The 20,045-nt window shown below is 37.1% G+C and overlaps 1 protein-coding gene across 27 annotated transcripts in view; it reads left to right on the forward strand.

Annotated features, from left to right (window-relative positions):
- LOC146461173 (uncharacterized) overlaps positions 1 to 20,045 on the forward strand; it is a 49,225-nt gene that overhangs the window by 2,020 nt on the left and 27,160 nt on the right. For 8 of the 27 annotated variants that reach the window (XM_085087206.1, XM_085087211.1, XM_085087215.1 and 5 more), the window contains exons 2-20: positions 2,419 to 2,529; positions 3,965 to 4,321; positions 5,389 to 5,622; positions 7,254 to 7,371; positions 7,803 to 7,871; positions 8,385 to 8,456; positions 9,326 to 9,397; positions 10,386 to 10,457; positions 11,247 to 11,318; positions 12,226 to 12,297; positions 12,920 to 12,991; positions 13,665 to 13,736; positions 14,473 to 14,544; positions 14,901 to 14,972; positions 15,915 to 15,986; positions 16,387 to 16,458; positions 17,339 to 17,410; positions 17,768 to 17,839; positions 18,410 to 18,481. In XM_085087206.1, the coding sequence (XP_084943332.1) occupies positions 2,469 to 2,529; positions 3,965 to 4,321; positions 5,389 to 5,622; positions 7,254 to 7,371; positions 7,803 to 7,871; positions 8,385 to 8,456; positions 9,326 to 9,397; positions 10,386 to 10,457; positions 11,247 to 11,318; positions 12,226 to 12,297; positions 12,920 to 12,991; positions 13,665 to 13,736; positions 14,473 to 14,544; positions 14,901 to 14,972; positions 15,915 to 15,986; positions 16,387 to 16,458; positions 17,339 to 17,410; positions 17,768 to 17,839; positions 18,410 to 18,481 (1,847 nt within the window). In that variant the 5' untranslated portion in view covers positions 2,419 to 2,468. The remainder of the gene's footprint in view (positions 1 to 2,418; positions 2,530 to 3,964; positions 4,322 to 5,388; positions 5,623 to 7,253; positions 7,372 to 7,802; positions 7,872 to 8,384; positions 8,457 to 9,325; positions 9,398 to 10,385; positions 10,458 to 11,246; positions 11,319 to 12,225; positions 12,298 to 12,919; positions 12,992 to 13,664; positions 13,737 to 14,472; positions 14,545 to 14,900; positions 14,973 to 15,914; positions 15,987 to 16,386; positions 16,459 to 17,338; positions 17,411 to 17,767; positions 17,840 to 18,409; positions 18,482 to 20,045) is intronic. The other 19 variants (XM_085087209.1, XM_085087216.1, XM_085087226.1 and 16 more) reach the window with 8 other exon arrangements.

Raw genomic sequence — 20,045 nt, forward strand, 5'->3', positions numbered from 1 at the left:
TATAAAGGAATATTTTTCAATTTTTCTTTCAACTCAAACTATAGTTTGCTTTGGAATACTGACTCGAATTCGCTAGATACGATTAACCAGTTCCCAATCGCCTCACACATCGAAAACTCAGTTAAATTTAGTGTGTTGGCCGTCAAATGTCTTGCTACAGCCATTTCAAAAACTGTGGACCACAATTCTAGCCTGACGGAATCGGAGAACGAATGTTACGTTTGAAGTTTGATTGCTATGGCGGTTTCTTTGAGAGTTTCAAATTTAATTCAAATCAGTTGCACTGCAACCTGTTTTCTGAAATCGAACGACTTTTATTTCACGATCAGAGATATCGGTCGTATATGGGGTGTCAAAATACATGACCGATAAAGTGCTCCAACAAATGGGGCCGAAAAATTGAAGCGTATATATAAATCGGCCTTTAAAGTCTCAGAAGTAATGTGTTTTATGGCGGTATAGTATGCAGGTAGCAGAAATAATTGAATGAAGCTTGTTCAAGTAAATATATACTGAAGTACTGAGAAACAAAAATTTCCTCAGAGAACACGAAAATCGAGAGAAACGTTTATAGTGAGGCACAAATGTCGAAATAAACGTTTATATAACACCCACTGTTAAAATTAGCGAGAAAAGTCAACATTAGGTAAAACTTTACAAACAGCTTTTAAAGTATTTTATTTCCGTTCCAGGGGTTGAGAAAATTCGAATAATTACAGCAAATTAAACAGATGGGCGCTGTATCATACAGACCGAGATTCAATTATGAACTGCAAATGTATCAGAAAAGTCAACGCCGAATTATTTAACTTACGAACAGCTTTTAAAGTATTTTATTTCCGCTCCAGGGGTTGAGGAAATTCGAATAATTACAGCAAATTAAACAGATCGGCGCCGTATTGTATAGACCGCGATTCAATTATGAACTGCAAATGTATCAGAAAAGTCAACGCCAAATTATTTAACTTACAAACAGCTTTTAAAGTATTTTATTTCCGCTACAGGGGTTAAGGAAATTCGAATAGGTATCGGTGCTGTATTGTATAGACCGCGTCTTCAATTATGAACTGAAAATGTATCAGAAAAATAAAACTTTCATGATATCGCCGAATTGTTTAACTTCATGAATTGATTAAAATTATGTATAGCAGACGGGAAGGAAGGCAAGGAAGTCTATTTACGTAAAAGAACGGAGCGGAAAGCTATTAGTACCAGAGTAAGGCAATTATCACGGAAAAAGACCGACAGCTGTGTCCTTTATTTGCCAAGGAAACAAGCGGAAGTAGTTCTGTCACTTTGCGATCGCAAGTCTGATTTTCCTTCATCGTGGAAAAGAGGAAAGCGTTTACGCGAGATAAATCAGAAGATCGCACATGTTTAAGAATTGGTTCATGTTTAGCGCGCATGTATCTAGTTTTGATTATCATTAAACACATTGTAGCATCTATTGATCAAATGTGTAGGGACCTTAAGCAGCGACGACGACGACGTCAACGAGAACCTCAGAAAAAAATAGTTTTAATTAGCAAAACACTGGCTCTGCACGTGCGTTATACACTTTGGTACATTTCTTTGTCGTCCTCTGCAAAACAACAACGCGAAATGACCAAATTTAATCTTTTATGGAGAACGTGAACGCATGATGATTAATTTTTCTTTTTCTCTCTGAACTTTAAAGGCGCCCCTACGACGTTAGCTCCTCGATAGTTCGGCTATATTGCACAAACCGAGAGAGTATAAATCATCAGAAGACGCGAAGGTACTTTTTTAAGTTTCGTTTTCGTCGGCGTCGTCGTCTCTGCTTAAAGCCGCCACAAATATCTTGCGATTTGCGTAATTTCGTGTGTTGGGGGAAAAAAGTGGGAAAGTAAACATCTTCTCCAGTTTTTCTGTAATAAAAAGTGTGCTTCGTTATCTATGTGTTGCATAATAACACAATTATCCCGCTCAATCTTACGGAATTAGCCAACTCGGCCTACGGTCTCGCTGGCTAACTATCAACCTGGAATTGTTCTAGGTTCTGAAACTTTCAAGCTGTCACCAAGGTAGGCAGGAAGACAGCAATATTTTCTGGCTTTTAGATTTGTTTAATGGATATTCTGAGATACACGTATTCCATGAAAACCTGGTCTTCCCATTAGTTATTTCTCGGGAAAACACATGGCAAAGTCACACTTTCTATTGGTTACTGAGGGTAACGAAAAGTTTGGAAGTGGAATTCACTGCCTCGAAGGTGAACTTCATGTCAAACTTATCTCAAAGGAAGTGAATTCTATTGTAACATGTTTAACCCGAATATAAAACTTAATTTATCTTGCTCATGTAAGTGTTCACAAGAGCAAAGAACAAGCTTGGCTTAACTTTGGTTTAGCAACAATTTTAAAAATTTTAGAATAATTTCATTTCTTTTCTTTGCAGCTGATTCCAGTTCTGCTTACAGGCAGATTGTGATCATCGATGTGTCAGAGATGAACGGTTGGACATTCACAGTAATTTTCTTGGGAATAGTTTTATTGAGGGTTTCAAAAGGTAAGATATTGTATTTTTTTTTCTCTAGTGAGAAAATAAGAGTACAAAACATTTCTTTTTAAAGCAAGAATGAGCCGGTTTTTTTGTCGTAACCCTACTGGTAATTACGTAAGGTTTCTTCTTTATATTAAGTGAAAATTGTTCTTAAGTACTTTTGCCCATCATTTGGGCATTATAATGAAAATTCAAACAAAGCGAACTTGGGGTTTGCCGAGACTGCCATTTGACTTGTAAAACGATATTTGAAAACCAATACTACGACCACTCCTTACACTAGAGTACATTGATCGTTTATGAAAAACAGCACCAAGTTATAGGCTTCATAAATTGACCTACCTTGAATCAAGGTATGTAGGCTGCAGAAGAGGTGTTGCTTTTGTTTTCGGGTCTTTTCTTTGGCAACAAAATGGCGGTCATGGAGACGTGTTCCATAGACGAAGGAATACGAAAAGAATTTCATTTGTTTTCAAAAGTACCACATTAAGGAGACATGTCCAGAAATGCATGCAATAATAAAATGGGAAATTTGTCAAAATTTGTCCATCATTTTCGATAAAAAGCATAAGTAAGGGAATTTTCAAAAAGGGCAAATTTGACGACATTTCGAAAAGGGCGAAGATTTCAGCGAATAAGCTCGTGATCAAAAGAAGGGTACCGGCGAGGTGGCGAATTCGACGAATATGGTGAATTTGGCGAAAATCGTGAATTTTACAACATTTCGCCAAAGCCGACATTCGAGCGTAGACTCTGCGGGTGAAAAGGTTAAGATATAATTCGGGACGCGCCACTTAAAAAATAAATTGTTATACTAAATTTACGAAAATGTGTAAGACTTGGTGATGGCTTCCTCACTATCATGTATCAGGTATTACGAATGTTCAAAATCAGCAGGGATACTTTCTGTTCCCGTCGCCAAGCTGAATAGTAGGGAACTTAAGTAACGACGACGGCAACGGCAACGAAAACGTCACTTGAAAATATAACTTCGCGTAATTTCTATTACTGCGTGATTATTCCAATTGATTCACCTTCTACAATGTGACCGAAGTATCCTGGAACTAAATTGATAGGAACAGCGTTCAAGTAAGGAAGGAAACTGAAAAATTCACAGTCGTGTGCTCACGTTCTCCACAAAACCTTGAATTTGGTCATTTCACGCTGTCGTTTTGCTGATGACGGCAAAGAAATGTACAAAAACATATAACGCACGTGCAGAGCGATTGTTTTTTCTCATTAAACCTATTGTTTTGTGGCGTTCTCGTTGCCTTTGCCGTCGTCGTTGCTTAAGTTCCCTTGTGTTAAGCACAGAGTAACTCGATTACCGGAAAAGCCTTTAACAGGGAACCGTATTTACGTAGCAGGAACACTCTTGAGTGGCAATATTAGCCATACTTATTCGCTGAGGATATTTATGAAGCAATTATATCTTTTGTAGTTGTGCATTCCACCCCATGTGCCTATAATGTCACGGCCCTTAGTGGTATCATCAGTTCTAGTTCAGCTGAAAGCTACAAAGACTGCAAATGGAGCATCACAGCACCACGTGGCTACAATGTCCGATTGAAATTCAACACTTTTCAGCTTTCCAATATACCAACATGGCAAATGCAAAGCCAAATCCACATCTATGATGCTCTGAGCGCAAACGAAAGCTTCTTGATAGGGGTTTTCAATGGAACAAGGAAACCTTTTGAAGTACAGTCAAGTGGTCGCTACATGCTGCTGGAGCTAACAGGAAGTGCAAAGGCCGTTCATAATTTTAAGGGGGCCTACAATTTTTCGACTAAAAAAGGTGAGTTTTTTTGTTTGTTTATACTAAACAGTAAAATTATGAGCTGGAGGTATCTTTCCTCTTTTGAGTTTTTGGTATTGAAGAGAAATGCATTTCTGTAGTAAAAGTAATTAACTAATTAATTATTGTTCTTAAAAAAAAAAAACTCGCTTCCAACAAAAGCGCAGCTCCACTGTCCAATATATAAACCACACACAACACACAATTCATTGATAGCTCTGACAAAGGGCCAACGTTCAAAACGTCAGCTTTTGTACCTCTTTACGATGGCTTACTTACTTCACACCAAACATTTGCTATCACCAATCACCCGTCCCCTTCCCTACACGTTCTACTCCCCTACCCACACAGAACCATGGTTTTGTTATTGTTATTGTTATTGTTATTGTTAGCATCATCATCATCATCATCATCATCATCATCATCATCATCATCATCATCATCATCATCATCGTCGTCTTTATTATTATTATTATTATTATTATTATTATTGTTATTATTATTATTATTATTATTATTATTATTATTATTATTATTATTATTATTATTATTATTATCATTATTCGTAACAAACTACCCCTGTTTGTCTATCTGAAGCATTATAACAGTTATTGCTTATGCATAGCAGTGATTATGGCAAAACCCAAATTAAAGGTGATTGGTTTTGGTAATCTACTGAGCAATATTAACTGTCCATTGTGTGGTTTGTGCTGGTGATGTTGGAGTTATATAAGGAGGCCAAAGAACATAACTGGTTACTTGGTAGACAGCGTACGTTAAGGGTGTACGTTTGAAAACTTCCACACTAAACACAAGAAACCCTGACAAACATCAAGGGAAATGAAACATTTAAATATAGCTGTTAATTAATTAGCTGTGATTGAAGCCATTTAATTAGATAAACGATTTCACTTCCGAGAATGGTAATTTATGTAAATAGCCCAGATATAGGGCCTGCCCGAAGGAGGAGGTGGTCGACGGTGGCCCTTTAACGTCTTCATGTAGTATATTTTGATAAAAAGTATAGCTTGGTATTAGTTTGATTTTTATCTTTTCTCTCTTTACAGATAAACCGAGGGTAATGATTCCCATACCAGTTGTAGGCACAGTTCCAGGTCACTTTGTATGGTGTTTAGCGGAAGGGACCCCTCCTATCAACGTGTCAGTATTCAAAGACAACACAACCTTGGCTCACGGAAAAGGGATGATAGCGGTACGAATCAAAGAGGATGGAAACTACACTTGCACGGCTCGTAATGAAGTTGGATCACAGGCGAAAAATTTCTCAGTCACTTTCCTAGGTCATTCTTCTATTTCGTTTTTGTTAGTAATGCCTCATGCTAAATCGTAGCTAGTGTAAGTTTCAATTGCCCGTTCCGAAGTTCATAACGAGACTGGTCCCTAGTTTATACATCGTTAAAATTTCGTCATATGAAGAAATGAATTCGCCAGAAAGATAACATAAAAATTAGAAAGTTTACCAAGTTTGGTTATGTTTCATTGTGTAATACAACCAGGGTGTGACCTGTCCCTTAAATCCATACAAAGTCTCCAATTTTTCCGTTTTTTGAAAGCGTTCTTCATGGCGGAAATCTAACGACAGAACCTAAAACTTGGAAAACCGACTAATGTTAATGTGATCTTTCTTGGAGTTTGACTCCAATTTCTAATTAAATTTTAAAAACTCGTGGCCATTCTCCATTTGAACTTCGAAACGGGAAATCATTCACTGAAATCGAGGTAAAAACTGGTAGGGTATTTACCGAGCTTCGAAGAAGCGAGCTAAATATTGTTAAATTCAGTATCAACTGAGATTGAAAAGAGAATATACCAGTGAATCGACCTCACTCCTATCACACAAACATACAAAATCCAACGCCAGGAAAATGAAAAACAAAAGGCAGTGCTTTTCTGTATGACCAACCGACCCATTACTAAATTCGCCTACGTGTTTTTAATCTCGAAAAACCTGTAGTTCGGCTCGGCGTTTTGTACTGTTGAATACCCATAAAATCCTTCGACAGTTCCGGAATGAATGGTCACCTACAAGCGTTAAGCAAATTTAACGTTCAAGAAGGAGGTCGTTGTAGCTCCTTTAAGGTGACAATGAAGCCAGGTAGCCGCTATATTACCACTGCTGTATTCATTTGATAAAAGCCAACCAGATTGTGTAAAATGCCAAGGACACTGAATTGGTATACATTTATACCAACAACTTTTTAAGTGTATTGAAATACATTTTACCTTAATTCATTCATTAGGCAAAAAGTAATATTGATACGAATTCGAATTCCAACAACTTTTTAAGTGTATTTAAATACATTTTACCTTAATTCATTCATTAGGCAAAAAGTAATATTGATACGAATTCGAATTCCAGCAACTTTTTAAGTGTATTTAAATACATTTTACCTTAATTCATTCATTAGGCAAAAAGTAATATTGATACGAATTCGTGGAAAAATGAATATGAAATGTCATTGATTCCAAACGACTTTGATATTGATACGGATTCGTAGAAAAATTGATTCGAAACGACTTTATCTTATTCCGTTAAAAATTATCTGCCACAAAACTGGCTAATTGGTGCTCAGATCCTGGCACAAAAGGTTCTAAGGTACAGCGCTAGATTTTAGTACCAAAAAGCAGGAATGCATAACTCAGAATATGTCTATGGTATTCAGGAATTGAAACTCAGGAAAAAAAAGGTTGGTCAAGGGCCTAAATCAGCTAAATTATGTCCAGGCTACAAACTCCTTTTTGCTATTTTGAACCTCATGTCTCTTGACATGTCATTGTTTACTTTATAAGGATAAAATTAAATCTTTAAATCCACTCTTCCAGCTTATAACAATTTATGCAAGAGAAAGCCGACAAACAGCCAAGTTGGCTGTTTATTTTATTTATTTACACTTTAAATTCACTCTTCCAGCTTGTAACAATTCATGCAAGAGAGAGCAGGCAAACAGCCAAGTTGAGAACAAATGTATCTGCAATGAAGCTTTGTCTACGGACCTGTCCAAATGCATTCCAACAACTGCTACAAAGCTGTGAGATTTTTTGCTTCTTCTCTAAGCATCGTCCTTGCTCACATATAAATAGATAAGTTGTAAAATATTTATGTCCATAATAACCCATTTTACAGTTGTGTGCTTAGTAACTTGACCTTGGATTGGAAGCGAGGCTGGGGGTGACCTTGTTTGCACACAAAGCTCACTGCTTTTCACACATAGATCATGCAAATTAGTTCGCATTTACATAGGAAAAAGCAGTGAGGTTTGTATCAAAACAAGGTCACCCTCAGCCTTGCTTCCAATCCAAGGCCTGGTCACTAAGCACAAAACTGTAAAAAGGCCTATTATTCTTGGAATACTTTTATTTTCCATTAAGAAATTCCAGATATAGTGTTTTCATTTTAAACATTAATATTCAACATTGCTATTTTCTAAAATTCTTATATTGTTTCCTAAATTGTAAACAGGATCTTGCAGACCAAGATCAGGAACCTAACCACAGGAACATTTCGTCATATGGCAGTACTTAAATCCCTGTGAGTAGCTGGAAACGGGATTGCACAAAATCCTTTTCATATTTTACACTATGATATCGGTGTGCTCAAGGTAAATTTACGGCGCTTCTTATCCCGAAGCCTTTTCAACAGTTACTGAATGTCCCATGAGTTGAAATGATGCGTAAAAGTAGTGGATACTTATGGATCAGAGACACCGTAATATACTGTAAAAGACAACTTAAATTGTAAAATGCACTTGTTTGCTGAGAAGGAAAGCTAATTTTACTCCTACGGTTTTTGAAAATTATCCTTCGGAATGGGTAAACTTTGCCTTTCTTCTTACATTATCTTATTACCTGGCCAAAATACTGAAATTGTCATGTTTGCAAATTGTTTATCTTGATTTGATCACTGCTGTCATCCAAGACCATGGTTCAACAATTGACTGATAAACGTTAATCAAGTTGGAAGTAGGAAAAAAGGGATTTATTTGTTTATTCATTTATTTTTATGGATTGATGAATGGATGTGTTGCTTTTTGGTTTAAAACAGAGAATTGACAAGAAACGAACTTCAAAATTTAACCGAGGACACCTTCTCTTCCCTGTTGACCTTGCAGTATCTGTAAGTATCTGACAACCTTTGTCATACAACAACTAAATTTTGCATGCTAAGAACAACTGTGTTTGGAAAGGCGGCAGTTTATAAAGGGCAACTAACAACAACATTAAGTTGTCACATTTTCAAGAAATTCGTATTTTTATGTTTTTATTATCTTGCCTACACTATTATAAAATTAATCACTGCTTCTTAAGCTTTATTTCGAGGAATTTTTCAATTTGTTATTTTAACGAGAGGTAGCAATAGCCTGTCTTGACTTACTGATGATCCGCAAGTGCCTTCATTCGTTTGCTTGAAGAGCCTCTCAGTGTCCAACAAATTCTTCGTAGTCCATGTTGTGTGGGATAGAGTGCTTGGCGTCAGAGAGTTCTACAGAATAATAACTAACGTTGAATTGTCAGGTCATTTAACATCTAATAGGAAAGCTTCGCTCAAACGAAAATCACGTCTACCTCCCCCCCCCTCCCCCCTATATAAAACCTAACATTTTAATAACATTTACACGTCCTTGCCCTCAATCAACTCCAAATGGTCCTACATACATCTTGATACCAATTGGAATCATTAGGGACACCAAGAAAAGTAGCTCTTTTTACAAAGTTTTACAAGAGTGGTTATCTAAAATCTTAGTCTTATTTTATTTTACGTCCACGAGCGTTGTAACTTTAACTGTTTTTTCTGGTAGCAGTTAAAACAATTAAAATTTCGGTCTTAATGATCGCAGTCATAGCACTCAACAGTAAACCCCATCTAGATTCTCCTCATATTCTTAAATTCGATGTCTTTAAAAATACCGCTACCTTTCTTAGTTATAGAGTTAAAGTTTTAGATTGAAAATGTGAAAACTTCATTCTATTCTTATTGCCTTTCAGAGAAATATCATTCAACAAGATCGAATATCTACCAACAAGAATATTTGCTAACCTCACCTCGTTGATGGTTCTGTGAGTATAAGCTGTTGGAAGTAATTTTGTATGTTAGTTCACTCTTAGACTACAACAAACATCTTTTCTAGGATAACAATAACAGGGATATGGGGAAGAGGGCTAGAATAGCAAAAGACGACCAAATTTCATGTTGCCTGTCTCAAAGCAAAGGAAAATATAATCGTTAGCCAGATACACGTCCCTCGTAAACACAATACTATTAATTGAACTGTTCATCCCATGGTTTTGCACGACAAGAGAGCATCACACAGCACATACCTTATAGATATTGACATAAATTGTTTTATTAGCGGAAAATAATTTATGTACAGTTGAACCTCTTTATTACGGACACCAAGGGGGCAGGAAAAAGTGTCCGTATTATAGAGGTGTCCGTTTTAGAGAAGTGAGCTTTATATGGATTTCGCTCTTGCAGGGACCAAGTGAACTGTCCGTAATAGAGAGGTGTCCGTAACGAAAGGTTCCACTATACGATGCTTTTGATGGTGTTGTAATTTAAAAGATAGACTGCGGATTAGCATTAGGATCCGTCTCCTCAGTACTAATTTGTACAACTTGTTTCTGTCTTTAGGAAATACACTGGTTACGACCAATGAATGAAAAAAAAAAAAAAGAAAAGAAGCTGAAATCGTTTAATTCACTAACAACACCAATGACAAGCATAACCCCGTCCTGTCATGCACTCATTAAAGACTTGGTAGAATGTCAAAATTGAAGCCATTCAAGGGTTATTAATGCAAAAATAGCGTACTTGTGTTACCCTCATTGTACAGTGGTTTCTACTAGTTTTGAACGCGTCTGTCGAAAGTCGTTCATAGGATGCATATACTACATACTTTTACCGTGACGCGTAAGCAAATGTGACGTCATCCTCGCTTTTAGGTCTGGGAACGAGGTTGTCCGTGTTTGTTTATCATGTAGTCAATGTTTCATTGTTTTTGCATCGAGAGCACTTCAGATACTAAGCAATTTTATTTTGTTGCAGGAGTTTGCACAATAACGAATTACGCGGTCTACCGCCAGGAATATTTTTCAACTTACCACTTCTGCAGGAATTGTACGTCTGTCCACATTTACTGATTCCTTTTCCGTCCTGCATGTTTTATTACAAACCAGTTCCCTTTTTTTCATCAGAGAACATAATATTTTCACCTCCCGTCATACTTAATATTTATACTCTTATTATGTTATTACGTCTTGGATTGATCCAACTACACCGTCTCAAAGCTCACTTGTTCAAAGCCTGATTAAGCTAAGCTACTAATCAATAAAGATTATTCCATTCAAAAAAAAAATTCCCTCGGCTTTGAGTTAGACTTTTCTTTGCCTTAAGCTTAAAATTGGCCTTTAAAACCCTTTTAATGAGCGAGGTTATTTTTATTGATAATAGATTTTATTGAACAAGATACAAATACAAAATCAAGCTAAAAGCAAGGAATCACTTGATAACTTACAAGAGTAAAGACAAACTAAATGCAGGGGAGATTAGTAGGCTGAGATATTTCACGAGCGATATGAAAACCTTGGCCAGTTAACTTTTAATCCCGGATTATCGTTAATCGGCTTTTGAATAACTGGGCCATGGATTGTAGCTTACTAAACGACTCAGATTTATGATCTGCACCGAAGGATGGGTCCTTAGTTAACCTCGGTAAGCGAAAAGTGGAAAATACTCACAAAATGTAGTGTTTCTTTCTTTTATTTTGATTACGTTCTCTTAAAGCACAAACTTTTCAACTCCCTCCAACACCTGCTAAACTCAGATCTGAAAAATTCTACATTTTAGTGAATGATTTAAAGCTCCAAGTAACTTCCTCCCGTTCTTGTTGTTGATTTTTTTTTTCAGGTTCCTGAGCGGAAACAAAATTCAGCATTTACCAGCAGGGATATTTTCAAACTCACCAGAGCTGAAGCGTTTGTACGTAACGGAATGTCAGTATTCGTTAACGTGGTACTAGGATCAAACTATAGAATCCCTTTTCTCAGTTTTGTTTTTCTCGCAGTGTGCTTTTCATTCAACCAAAAATTCCGGACGAGAAGTTGAATTGGACAGAAATTTTCCGGAATAAAATTTTGGGAAAAAAAATTTGGTTCACCTTACGAGGTTGTGCCAACTTTCCCGAAATCGGAACAACTGGAAAATGCCGGTTTATTCGGCCATTCTAACTCTGGCTCAATTTCTTGGAATATCGGTTGATTTAGGTAGAAAACCGTCGTGATTGGAACAGGTATGTTTTCAAGTTGGTTGTGGTTAAGGGGAAAGTAATGTTCCATTCGGCACCTAAAATTTTTCGAAACTTCAAGCCAGAACCATTAGCGGAATCGAGAACACCATTGGTTACACAAACACTCAGAAATCGGCCAAAATGACGCTTCATGGCTGGCATCATTTTAACCGATTTAAGTCTCCTTCACTCCTCAGATGAGAGACGACGAGACATCAGTGTTTAAGCAAGCGACCTGCGCATAAGCACGTCTGGTAGTTATTGATCTCGACTAACGTACTACATTTCCTATTAATTCAGAAATTCGCAACAAAAGTAAGGGCTTACAACGGTGAAATGGAAAGGCACAGTTTTGCTCATAGTACCACTTTCAAACTAGAACCTGGTTTTAATTGTACTCCTTAAACTATAATTTAGGCCCCACCAGTCCCACACTGCATGTGGTTGTCAACACTACAGAAAGTGCACATCTCCTAACACTTGGTCTCTGTACACCATGCTTTGATGCAAAGATTTGTTTTCCACCAGGTGCAGTTAGGGTACTCCGGATGTCTTCAACAAGAAAAGTCCCAAATGAGCGTATGGTTATTTTATTTACAGAAAACTCGAAGAAAACACAATTGAAGACTTACCAGCAGGCATTTTTTCAAGCCTATCAAAACTGAAGAAATTGTAAGTTGCTTTAGACAGTTAATATTATATTGTTATTGTAGCTGCTTTTATATGGGGCAACTTTGACCCTTACATCATTATCAGCATCACCATCACCAACACTGCTACAACCACCACCACCACCACCACCACCACCACCACTACCACCACCACCATCATCATCATCATCATCATTGGGCAAAACCTGTTTACGCAAACAGTTGAAAAGATTACCTCACGCTGAAGGTTTTATCGGTAAGGGAGCAATGTTTTCCTCCACTTCCTGATTTTCATTATCACACAAACATGTCTCTCCTTGTTTTCTGGAATACTTTTTGGTAAAAATTAGCTGATCAATCAAACAATTACTCTGCAGACATTTGTCTAGTAGAAACAAGTCCCAGCTATTGCGTTTTATTCAAGTTGGAAACTGGTTGTAGCTCAAAAGTTGCAGCGTTGTTGCTCAGAAGTTGCTCAAAAGTCTTACTTGCTATGTGTTGAGAACATCGTCAACTTGTTTCTACTAGTTTTAAGACTGAATGTTTCATGGGAGCATGCGCATGTACAATGTTCATGATTTATTTTCGTGTAGTGCCATTGAAATCCCATTGAATGCTAAACACCAGTTTCTGTTTTGTTTCAGGGTGTTGCGTACAAACTTAATCCGCAGTCTGCCGCCTACAATATTCGTTAACCTATCGGTTTTGGAGGAATTGTACGCCTGTTTACGTTTATTCTGTACCTTTCCTTTGTAGTGTTTTATATTACAGAAAAGTGCTTTCTTTACAACAAAGAACATGACACATTCAATTACAGTAATGAAGTTGAATTGAAGTAACTACACCTTTAGAAAAAGGAATATGTTAACTGGAATTTAGTTTAAACCCTTGATGTGAAGGGGTATCACTAAAGGTTGTCCGTATTTCTTCATTTGAAATGAAATTAAATAAAAGTTTATTAATGTGTCATAGCTCCTGGCGTACTACAATATACGCTAATTGGGGACACCTAACCACTTTACATTATAAAAAAATACATAACGATCGATCAATACTACTATACAATGTGTTAAAAGACACTTATCTACTTCACATTTAACTTTCTTTGCTTTATTATTATTATTATTATTATTATTATTATTATTATTATTATTATTATTATTATTATTATTATCTTTGCTTAGTTATTTGTCAACGCATTTCTACTACAAGTATTGTTTCGGTAAAAGTAAGATAGTTAATAATGGAAATCAACTGATAGTAATTAATGTCTTAAAGTTGAGATCTTCTTTTATTCGGACTTTCGTGAGATTTCATATTTGTCATGATGGATAGTATGTTTTCAGTTTTTAATGTTTTAACACGCGTATTCTTGTTTTATTTTTACAGGTCGTTGTCTAAAAACAGAATCCATAGTTTACCGCCAGGAATATTTTCTAACTTAAGGCAGTTGAAGGAGCTGTACGTCTGTTTACGTTTTTCTTTGCTACCATTTTTATTACACAAGGGCCATTTCACAACGATAGCGTCATTTCTTTTACATAGTTTTGCCAAGAACATTTTCACTATTGTTGAAAAGTCTACGACAGTTTCCATAAACCACAAAGTATCACCAAAAATTCTACAGCGTATGAGGCACACTCGCGATTTTTTTCCCATGTAAATTGCAATTTTCTATTTCATGCATTAAAATTCATGAAATGATACAGATGGTGTGCAGGATAAGAAATTAAATGAACCTGATGTTCCAGTTTTTAATAGTTTGATGTATTAATGAATGATATTTGTCTCATGAACCTAGTTTAATGACCTTAGCTCCCGCGAGTCTCCTGTAGCTCAGTGGTAGAGCATCCGAACTAGTAATCGGAAGGTCTTAGGTTCGACTCCTGATAGGAGCACTCGGATTTCTTATTTCCGAGTATGCCTGTGTCACTTTCTGGCATAATATATCATTCTCAGAATCAGGTTAAATCACCGTATTCCTCAAGACTAAATCTAACGTTATTCCATGTTCCTTAAATTATCGTACTTGCGTGTAATACATTTATATTTCGTGCACGAAATGACACAGACCGTTGCTTTTTTTAAAAAGTGCTGGTCACAGATTTAGTCGACGGGAACCACCCAACACCTCTTATTCTTTAGTATGAATGAATGATCGTGAGACTTTTGTTTTAAACTCTTCTTCCCTTTACAGGTTTTTATCCAAAAACAAAATTCAGAATTTAACAGCTGAGATGTTTTTACACCTAACGAATCTGACGATTTTGTAAGTGATTTTACTGAGTCAGTGTTTATGTTGTTGTTATTTTTCGTGTTGAGTAAATGAATAAGTTCACAATACGGTCCGCCGTGGCACTTTGGTGCAATTTGTACGACACATGATGAATTTCCTTTACTTTGAAGAATACATTCAATCACAACTGAAAAATCTTAAAGATGTTATTTAAACGATAACCAAGAATAGGTGACAAGATAAAATCCTTACTATTAGGGTGTGTCGCGCTCCATTGAAATTTTAAAAGAAAATTTCGGACTTTGGTGAGATTTTATATTTGTCATGGTGGATAGTATGGTTTCAGTTTTTAATATTTTAACACGCGTATTCTTGTTTTATTTTTACAGGTCCTTGTCTAAAAACAGAATCCATAGTTTACCGCCAGGAATATTTTCTAACTTAAGGCAGTTGAAGGAGCTGTAAGTCTGTTTACGTTTTTCTTTGCTACCCTTTTTATTACACAAGGGCCATTTCACAACGATAGCGTCATTTCTTTTACATAGTTTTGCCAAGAACATTTTCACTATTGTTGAAAAGTCTACAACAGTTTCCATCATCCACAAAGTAGCACAAAAAATCCTTCAGGGTATGAGGCACACACGCAATTTTTTTTAAATTGCAATTCTTTATTTGATGCATTAAAATTCACCAAATGATACAGATGGTGTACAGGATAAGAAATTAAGATGAAATTTTAGAGCAATGCTTTACGTAATATGTCAAAAACGAGGGCGAGTGCTTTATCACGGGTTCCAAATACTGAGAAACAGATGAAAGCACGAGGCCGCAGGCCGAGTGCTTTCATCTGTTTCGAGGTATTTGGAACCCGTGATAAAGCACGAAGCCCGAGTTTTTGACATGTCTTCTCAAATGAAACAATAAGAAATTAATCTCATTAAAATGCAAATGTTTGATCTCAGATGAAAAACATGTTTCATCTCAGATGAAAACCTGGTGGTGTTTCATCTGGTGTTTCATTGGGGTATCAAGATTCATCCACCTGACCGAAATGGAGGTCATTTATTGGCTTTTGACTGCATGAATTATTAATGAGTTTGAGAACTTATGTTCGCGTTTTTAATAGTTTACTGTCCATAATCCTAAAATACCACAACCTCATATTGGTTGCCTGGATTTAGGGCTGATCTGAATTGAAAATGTATACCCAATAATAGTTTCCAACTAGATAAAAGTGGGAAAACTACAATCCTCGCCACACTTGCTCGCTTCAGTTTCATAATATTTCACCACCAACTTTTCAAACTCAAGAGCGACCAGCCAACTCCTCTACTTATTATTAAATCGTTGTAAAAGATTTTAAGTTCCAAATGGGTTGCATACATGTATGTTTTCTCTTACAGGTATCTCGACAAGAATGAAATTCAACATTTACCTGAAGAGATATTTTCACAGTTGTCCACCTTGAAGATTTTGTACGTATGCTTAGTATACGATTGCCATATTTACTGTTATTGTTGTTTGCAAGCATAGCCTACAATTGAGAAATGACTTTATTCCAAATTTGTGATAAAATTACGGGACGAGAGACGCCGTTTCGTAATCTTCTTTCATCGCTCCTCTTCATTTCCTGACATATTCATGATAAGTTGAATATACTTCTTGGGTCTGAAAGGCTAAACATGATGTCGGTGAGAAATCCTGGAGTTCTACCAACTACTAGGTAGAACGGTTGGAACCGAGAAGAGAAATTGCAAGTCGAGTTGTATGCGTACACTGCTTTTATTAAGACAACCACCCCAACGGGATGTGAGTTCAAGAAGCACTCGGAGTATATATTTAATAAACGTTTTTATTATTTGTTTTCTTTTGCAGGAAATTGAGCTTAAACGAGATCAGTAGTTTACCGCCGAACATATTTCATGTGTTGCCAACGCTGGAGAAATTGTATGTTTGTTTACTCTTATCCTTTTTTACCTGTTTTTACGAACGAGTAGGTCCTTCTCATGATTATAAGAGAACATACTACAATTACATTTCATTGGAGTTAATATTTATACAAAAATTAAACAACTTAAAGATGGACTCGAGGAGCCAGAATTTTCCATGTCGTTAAAAGCGATTTCAGAGCTAAATTCACGATGCCGCCCCCTCCCCCCCCCCCCCCCCAACCCCCGTTGGGTATTTTTCCAAAGCGGGTTTTTTTAGTCGTGACCTAGAGATCATTCGGAGTGGGGATGAAGACCTTATCTGAAGACCTTTGTCTACAGATCACGAAAAGTAATCTCATACACATATATCCTCACTCTTCGAAAGAGAACATCTGGTAAAATCAAATTTAGTGACGTCCTACTGTGTCAGGATTATAATGGGACACTTTGCATGACCAAGCATGTTCAACGTTCGCAGAACACGAATAGGCCTTTTTACAGTAGAAAGCGAGGCTGGGGGTGACCTTGTGTTGACACAAACCGCACTGCTTTTCGTGTGTAACTACAAACTAGTTAGCATAAGAACATCATGATCTACATATGAAAATTAAAGCAGTGAAGTTTGTATCAAAACCAGGTCACCCTCAACCACGAGTCCAATGCTAAGCCAGGACAGTAAGCACTCAACTGTAAAATGGGCTATTGCTCAAGGACCGTTCGCTTAACAAAAAAGACAAAAACCTCGTTTACCACGATAAATTAACATTCAAGATCCCTTTGTCGCTATAAATGTTAGTAATCTTACCTACTGTAACTTAATATATTAATCCTAATTTAATTGAACTGCATTTCTCCTATAGCCTATAAATTAACCTCAAATTTTCTTCCATTTACAGGTACCTCAACAAGAATAAAATCCAAAATTTATCATTAGGGATTTTTTCAAACTCTTCAAAGTTAAAGAAATTGTACGTGAATGATTTGATTTGAATAATTGATAATTGCAATTGTTAACCATAGATTCCCTGGTCAGCTTTGTTTTCTTAAAGTTTGCTAAAACTTTAAAGTGAAAAGCACATAAGTACTAACTTTACAATATCCAACTCTTTAACGTACCTTTCAACTCTTCCAACTCGATAAGAGAAGGAAACTTGGTAGGTAAAAGTGAGATAGTTAATGATGGAAATCAACTGATAGTAATTAATATCTCAAAGTTGAGATCTTCTTTTATTCGGACTTTCGCGAGATGTTACACTTGTTGTGATGGATAGTTTAGTTTCAGTTTTTAATATTTTAACACGCGTATTCTTGTTTTACTTTTACAGGTCGTTGTCTGAAAACAAAATCCATAGTTTACCACCAGGAATATTTGGTAACCTAACGCAGTTGAAGGAGCTGTACGTCTGTTTACGTTTTTCTCTGCTACCCTTTTCCTTACACAAGGGCCATTTTACAACGACAGCGTCATTTCGTTTACATAGATTTGCCAAGAACATTTTCACTATTGTAGAATAGTCTACAACAGTTTCCATCATCCACAAAGTAACATCAAAAATCGCACAGTGTATGAGGCACATTCGCGATTTTTTTTGGTTTTTCACGTGAATTGCGATTCTTTATTTGATGTAAAACGACACAGATGGTGTACAGGATAAGAAATTAAGATGAAACTTTAAAAGTGCAAAGCTTTACCTGATGTTCATAATCTCTAAAATGCCACTACCTCATACTGGTTGCCTGGATTTAAGGTTAACCTGAATTGAAAATGTATGCCCAATAATAGTTTTCAACTGGATTAGAGTAGGAACTTGAACTACAATCCTCGCCACACTTGCTCCCTTCAGTTGCATAACGTTTCACCACCGACTTTCCAAACACGACAGTGACCACCCAACTCTTCTACTTATTATTAAATCATTGTAAAAGATTTTAAGTTCCAAATGGGCTGCATGTGTTTTCTCTTACAGGTATCTCGACAATAATAAAATTCAACAATTACCTGCAGAGATATTTTCACAGTTGTCAACCTTGAAGAGTTTGTACGTATGCTTAGTATACGATTGCCATATTTACTGTTATTGCTGTTTTCAAGCATAGCCTACAATTGACAAATGACCTCATTCCAATTTTGTGATAGACTGTTCGCAGCCCTCCTATTTTTCCGTGGGATTTTCGAGACCGGTAGGCTTCGATGGAACCGCCGCCATCTTTTTTTTATATAAGCGAGCGCGATCTGGGGAGAGTGTCTAAACTACCGAGGGGAGCGGGAGTGGGTGTTAGTATAGTGGGGGAGGGGAAGCGAAAAAATAGAGGGACCGTAACAGCTTCTCACTGTCTCGCGTTCCAAAGGTCCGTTGCACCAGCAACCGCAACACCTCATTGGTCAATTAGACAATAGTAGTTCTGAAGCGTTGACAGCATGACTGACGTATCTTTCACCGCCAGTTCTAAAAGTGGATAGGGCTGGCGTGTAATGTTGTGAAGATCGTGTTTTGATTATTATCTTTTGTCTCGTCGGCTTGGAATTGGAGGTTTATTGGTAAACAAACATCCTCATCGCCGCTCGCATCTTCCAACAAAACGTTCTGTGTAAAATTCGCGTCTCGGTACGGGTCGATACGGTGGACGGAACTGGTTCAGGACGGTTGAAAATCAGCGGACGCTTGGCAGGCGGCAGACTGCAGTTTTCCGTCTCTTTCGACTGCTTTGAAGTTGATGGCGAACTGTAGGGGCGACTTTTTTTTAACAATTCTCTGGGGCGAAACAACACACACAAAGCGGTTGAAACGTTGCTGATCGTGGCTTTCGTCGCAAGCGCTATTGCAAACACGTGAAGATTTCCCATCTTGTGGATCAACTTCAACTCCAAGACGTGCTTTTCAAAGATTGGCTAGAGGAATGCTAGCAACTCCAGCTCTTTTCGGGATCTTAAACAAATTTTATGTGGAAATGTACTTGTTTTGCTTCCCGAAATCGCCGACTGATATTTGAAAATAAATGTTACAAATGCGGCATGTATCTAAAGAGGTTTCGCTGTAAGCTTCACTCTATGTGTTCCGCTTGTATAACTATTGAAATTCACTTTGCAAATAGCTGATGTACTGTACTTTATTTTCATGCCTATCCTCACTCGAAAGACTTTCGCAACTTTATTTTATTTCACAACTGTACTTTGTTTCAAAATGGTACAGAAACTGTACTGTAACAAGGACTATCGTATTTCCTTCAATTTGACATGTTTATCTCTGGGGAGCATATTTTTTAGTTGATTCAATTAGTCGAGGCGGCAAAGTTTCGGCACGCCCCTCGAACACGAGACAGTGAGAAGCTGTTACAGTCTCCCTATTTTTCCCGCCGCCTCCCAACTCTGCTCCCCTCCCCTCGGTAGTTTAGACACTCTCCCCAGATCGCGCTCGTTTATACCGAAGCGTACCGGTCTCGAGAATCCCACGGAAAAATAGGGGGGCTGTGAACAGTCTAATTTTGTGATAAAATGACGAGACGAGGGGCGTCTTTTCGTAAGCTTCGTTGATCGCTCCTCTTCATTTCCTGACACGTTCATGATATTTTGAATATACTTCTTGGGTCTGAAAGGCTAAACAT

The sequence above is a fragment of the Pavona decussata genome, unplaced genomic scaffold (assembly GCF_977016875.1).
Source record: "Pavona decussata unplaced genomic scaffold, jaPavDecu1.1 SCAFFOLD_201, whole genome shotgun sequence".
Taxonomy (NCBI): Eukaryota; Metazoa; Cnidaria; class Anthozoa; order Scleractinia; family Agariciidae; genus Pavona; species Pavona decussata.